The sequence below is a fragment of the Sinocyclocheilus grahami genome, unplaced genomic scaffold (genome assembly GCF_001515645.1).
Source record: "Sinocyclocheilus grahami isolate Dianchi unplaced genomic scaffold, SAMN03320097.WGS_v1.1 scaffold61.1, whole genome shotgun sequence".
Classification (NCBI taxonomy): Eukaryota; Metazoa; Chordata; class Actinopteri; order Cypriniformes; family Cyprinidae; genus Sinocyclocheilus; species Sinocyclocheilus grahami.
The window spans coordinates 2,223,822-2,229,879 of NW_015505240.1; the positions used below are offsets into that span (position 1 = coordinate 2,223,822).

Genomic DNA, 6,058 nt, shown 5'->3' on the forward strand with positions numbered 1-6,058 from the left:
ATAAATACATGCATACATACATACATACATACTTACGTACTCCAGTATAAGGACTCCAGTAATCTTTGTTTTATTTACAGCTTCAATATTTTTTTTCAGTGTATACGTTTAAAAAATAAGGGTTGCCTTTGGGTTCTTCAGAATTTAAAATCTTCATAGATGTGCAGAGAGCACTTGTAAATGTAGCATGTACAGTTATAATGATTGTAAGATTAACATTGCTATGTTTGTGACCCCACAGGCAGCATGCATGTGTCTCTAGCTGAGGCGCTGCAGGTGAGAGGAGGGCCGCTGCAGGAGGAGGAAGTCTGGGCCGTCCTGAACCAGAGCGCAGAGAGCCTGCATGAACTCCTCCGCAGAGGTAAACCGGCATGCTGGCTTGTAGCGCAGTGATTACTCCCACATCTCTCAAGGGTGCCCAGCCACGCTGGCTCAGAACTTCAAGCCTTGGGATGGCCGAGGCAATCAGAGACCTTGGATAGCAGTCTGATGTCTTTGAAGTGCAGAAGAATATTTGTTGATTGAACATTTCCAAAGTATTCAGTAATCTGCTCCAAATATGCAGAGTTTTTGCAAATGAAACGGACTATCCGGCTTCCTTTGGTTACAGTGTAAGCCATAAGGTTACATAATTGCAGTTTAAATACCAGTCATTCAAACCTGAAGGAGTATGAGGCTCTGTTCTGAAACCTGTGAGCTGCCTCCTACATAGGCAACATTTTAAGGCATCATTGTCATGCTCCTGATGTGAAGGTTGTTTCAAAAAGTAGATTTCTTCATTTGGCCAAATTTTGCAGCATTGCAAAGGAAATCCCACAGTGCACTGCAAGAAGATCAGTCAAAAAACAAATGCAACGAAAATGGCAGACAAAAAGAATGAAAATAATTTTGGTTATAAATGAAGAGTTCAGATGCAAAAGCCTCTAAGTGCCATCTGAAAATTTCTTCTATAATTACCATTTTTATCAGGCTCCTATATTTATTTTTTATATTCATTTTATATTTTTATCTGTTTATATGTAATGTTATTATTAAGTATATTTGATATTTAATTTATGTACAATAAACCTTAATTTTATATTAATATATATATATATATATATATATATAAGAATACAAATAGGTGAAATTATTATTTGTAATAATATTTATAATATTTATTTATACTTATTTAATTTAAAAAAACATTAAAACGAGCATATATGCCATTGAAATCAGTGAGTTGTAATTGTTAGTGGAGTCTCCTGTAGAGCATGCAGCATGAATTCTGCAGGTTTGAGGTTTTTTATGTGTTTGGAATGAAACAATCATCAGTGACCTCTCCAGAACGTGGTAGTTTCTGTTGCCAAGTAACATACAGCGAATGCTGATTTATTTTGAATATTCTGAAAAATCTGACCTTGTGTGTTCCAAACCCACTAGTGTGGTGCCATTCAGATTGTCTTTTGTCTCACAGAGTATTTTTCTTAATAGTTTGTGAAATTTTTGGAGTTTATATTCTATTCTGTCCTTGATTGGAATGATCTGTACAAAGGACATCTCACTGTCTCTGCTTTTCGGTTCCTCTTTTGACTCTCTAATACTTTCCGCTCTCTTTCTGTCTGAATTTTTCCTCGTTCACCAGGTTTCTCTGGTTTGGTCAGCCTGTAGCATTTTTGGTTCTCTTTAACTTGAATTTTTGTAGTTCTTCCCTGATTGTATTCCATCTTGACATTTCTGAAGGTATCCAGTATCGCTTTCATTTGGGCCCTACAGTTAGCCTGTTGACTTTCAGTAGAGGAATTTCATGCGCTAACCTTGTGCTGGTGTGTGACAAATGCAAAAATTTACCATGGTGGCCATAATTTCCACCAGAATGCCTATTATATATTACATGCTACTAGAAGAGTGCACTAGGAACACCTTAGCGACTGCATAGCAATGTGCTAAAACACTCACAACTCCTAAAAAATCGCCTAGCAATGCGCTAAAACACAGAACACCTTAGCAACTACAACGCAATGCACAAAATCATTTGAAACAATGCATTAATCCTTACAAAAATTAACTGGTTTTACTACAAATAAAATGTAGTGGTTGCTGTAGTTAAACTATGGTAACCACAAATTAACCATGGTTTTGCTACACTAACCATAGTTTAACCATGGTATTTGTAGTAAAACTGTGGTTATACAAATGGTAATCAGTACGCCAAAAAACAAAAAAAACATGGTTTCTACAGTTTTACTGTAATAAAACCATGGTTGATTTTTGTAAGGGAAAACACTCAGAACACCTTAGCGACCACATGGTAATTTACTAAAACACCTTAGCAATTTGTTGAAAACAGTCGACACTTTAGCAACTGCATGTGTTAAACATAAAGAACACTTTAGCAATCTTGCTAGCAACTTGCTTAAAAACAGTTGAAACATTTTAGCAACTGCATAGCAATGCGCTAAACATTAGGAAAACCTTATCAACCACATAGACATTCACCAAAAACAAGCTAAACTCTTCAGCAACCACACAGACAAGAACCACTCAGAAAAATTTCAAAATTTAGTCATTTGTAGTGAAATCTCTTGTTGTAATTGTACAACCCTGTTGAAAAAAACAGCATATGCTGGTTAGGTATGTTGTGATGCTGGTTTAAGCTGGTCCTTTGCTGGTTTATGCTGGTCCTTTGCCAGCACATGACCAGCATAAACCAGCAAAAGGACCAGCGTTTCTGTTGCCAAGTAACATACAGCGAATGCTGATTTATTTTGAATATTCTGAAAAATCTGACCTTGTGTGTTCCAAACCCACTAGTGTGGTGCCATTCAGATTGTCTTTTGTCTCACAGAGTATTTTTCTTAATAGTTTGTGAAATTTTTGGAGTTTATATTCTATTCTGTCCTTGATTGGAATGATCTGTACAAAGGACATCTCACTGTCTCTGCTTTTCGGTTCCTCTTTTGACTCTCTAATACTTTCCGCTCTCTTTCTGTCTGAATTTTTCCTCGTTCACCAGGTTTCTCTGGTTTGGTCAGCCTGTAGCATTTTTGGTTCTCTTTAACTTGAATTTTTGTAGTTCTTCCCTGATTGTATTCCATCTTGACATTTCTGAAGGTATCCAGTATCGCTTTCATTTGGGCCCTACAGTTAGCCTGTTGACTTTCAGTAGAGGAATTTCATGCGCTAACCTTGTGCTGGTGTGTGACAAATGCAAAAATTTACCATGGTGGCCATAATTTCCACCAGAATGCCTATTATATATTACATGCTACTAGAAGAGTGCACTAGGAACACCTTAGCGACTGCATAGCAATGTGCTAAAACACTCACAACTCCTAAAAAATCGCCTAGCAATGCGCTAAAACACAGAACACCTTAGCAACTACAACGCAATGCACAAAATCATTTGAAACAATGCATTAATCCTTACAAAAATTAACTGGTTTTACTACAAATAAAATGTAGTGGTTGCTGTAGTTAAACTATGGTAACCACAAATTAACCATGGTTTTGCTACACTAACCATAGTTTAACCATGGTATTTGTAGTAAAACTGTGGTTATACAAATGGTAATCAGTACGCCAAAAAACAAAAAAAACATGGTTTCTACAGTTTTACTGTAATAAAACCATGGTTGATTTTTGTAAGGGAAAACACTCAGAACACCTTAGCGACCACATGGTAATTTACTAAAACACCTTAGCAATTTGTTGAAAACAGTCGACACTTTAGCAACTGCATGTGTTAAACATAAAGAACACTTTAGCAATCTTGCTAGCAACTTGCTTAAAAACAGTTGAAACATTTTAGCAACTGCATAGCAATGCGCTAAACATTAGGAAAACCTTATCAACCACATAGACATTCACCAAAAACAAGCTAAACTCTTCAGCAACCACACAGACAAGAACCACTCAGAAAAATTTCAAAATTTAGTCATTTGTAGTGAAATCTCTTGTTGTAATTGTACAACCCTGTTGAATGCGGCAATTGAGATGATGCCAACTTCTCTCGACTGATATCTGCTGCCGTCCCCGCACAGATCTTGAGACTCTCGACAAGTCTTTCTCACAGTCATGGACAATTCTTGTTCTGTCAGCATCGCAGACAGTTGTTGCCCCCTTTATTCAGCAGACCTGGCCGATAGCCAGTAGGGTTTGTAACGTAATTAGGCCCCTTGTCTTCAGGGTCGAGGAGGACGATGATGATAAAGATGATGTAGCTGCTCTGGCATGCGCTCGCAGGGGGAACGAGGACTCTCCTCGTCTCACAGTAGCTTGTTATCTGGCCTTGAGTTGCTCTGGGTGAAAACTTGCTGGCAAGGGTCCCTTTTGACAGAGTTTGCAGAAATTCCGGGCCCTGAATGAGAGTCATGGGACATGACTTGAGCAAGTCAGCGAAGTTACTTAATTTGTTTGGAAACCCTGAGCACTTAGATGTGAGAAGTCCTGAGCTTGCTTTTTTAGAGCATGCCGTTTTAATTTGAAGGTGATGTTTGTTTGTTTTTTATTTAAAACAACTTTCCCTATCGCAGTCTAATGTGTAGAAGGGTTGATTTCATAATAAAACGGTGAGATTTACAACTTTAGAAATAAAAATATATGCAGTACTACATTGTACTGCACAAAATTTTCGAAGCTGTAAATCAAACAAATTACTAGTTTATGTTTTACAAGAAAATATTATGTCAGTCTTTCACATTGAATTAAATGTTATTTATTTTTTAAAAAGTAAACAAAAATAATATTTGAAAATAAAAACGACATTTACTTTTTCTCAAATTTCTGAGTGAAAATTTTCTACACATTTTTTTGAAAGTATGATTATATAAAATACATAAATAATACTTGTTTGTTTGTATAAATGTATAATATTGTAAATATTTGCAGATTCTTTAACCTGAAATATTTTTATTTCTTATTTCTTTATTTTTTATAGTTTTATGTATTGACTGTAATTCCAGTTTGTTTAATGTAATGTAATATATATATATATATATATATATATATTAGTGGTGTCAAAATCCGGCGCGCTCTGTAGCCCTTATCATTTCATATCAAAGCGCGAAAGAAAGGAAGTGCATGCAGTGTCATGGTCAGTTAAGTCATGGAGGCGATTAAAGTTGCCTTAAAACTGTGCATGCACATATTAGGCTATATGAGTCACATTTAAGAACTCTGAAATGGATTTCAAAACTGTCCTGGAGCAGCCCAACACTGTCTCCCTCATCTAACACACCCGATTCAACTCGTCAGCTCATTAATAGAGACTTTAAGACCTGAAGTGGGTCAGAAAAGGTAAAGAGAGTTGAGAGAAAATACAATGCGAGTCAGATCCGTGTCATGTTCAGCAGCGGCAGCTCTTAAAGAAACAGCACCCAAAATAACCTATCAACCTGCTGTGATGTCTGTTCATCAAAGAGAAAAAGAGGAAATCAATCACTTTTATAGCTTTAAGGATTCATGTATATTTAATTTAGAATTTAGTGTTTGATAACTTTATTCAATTTCTGTATATTTCCTACTTACTGAAGGGCACAGGTAGCTAAATATGACATTGGTTATAATGGGTTTATGTGAAGATTGTTTAAAGCTCACTTAAATTAGAAGTTATTTTATTAAAGTCTAATAAATATTTAAATGGATAGCTCTCATTTATACTGTAATGTTGAATGGCTATAGTCAATGGTTAAATATTAGGAATTTTTTTTATAGAGGCATCAGTAGTATTGGTGTCAGTGATACTGGCCTTCAGTCATAAAAGAAAAAGATGCATTTAAACAAATATCAAAAATATATTTGTCTGTATGTTGATTCTACATTAATTTAAAGATTAAATGTGAAATTATTGCAATATAAAAGCATTTTTTTAAAGTTTAATGTTAGGTGGGATTAATCACGATTAAGTTCAGAAAAAAACTAGTAAAAATTAATTAGTAAATTTTTTTAATCGATTGACGGCACTAATATATATATATGTATATATATATATTAGGGGTGTAACGGTACACGTATTCGTACCGAACCATTTCGGTACGGGTCTTTCGGTTCGGTACGCATGTGTACCGCACGAATACAG

General features: G+C 35.6%; 1 protein-coding gene across 5 annotated transcripts in view; it reads left to right on the top strand.

Annotated features, from left to right (window-relative positions):
- The first annotated feature begins 245 nt into the window (after nt 1-245).
- LOC107584562 (tyrosine-protein phosphatase non-receptor type 13-like) overlaps nt 246-6,058 on the top strand; it is a 68,841-nt gene continuing 63,028 nt past the window's right edge. For all 5 annotated transcript variants that reach the window (XM_016271237.1, XM_016271239.1, XM_016271241.1 and 2 more), the window contains exon 1: nt 246-361. In XM_016271237.1, the coding sequence (XP_016126723.1) occupies nt 247-361 (115 nt within the window). In that variant the 5' untranslated portion in view covers nt 246. The remainder of the gene's footprint in view (nt 362-6,058) is intronic.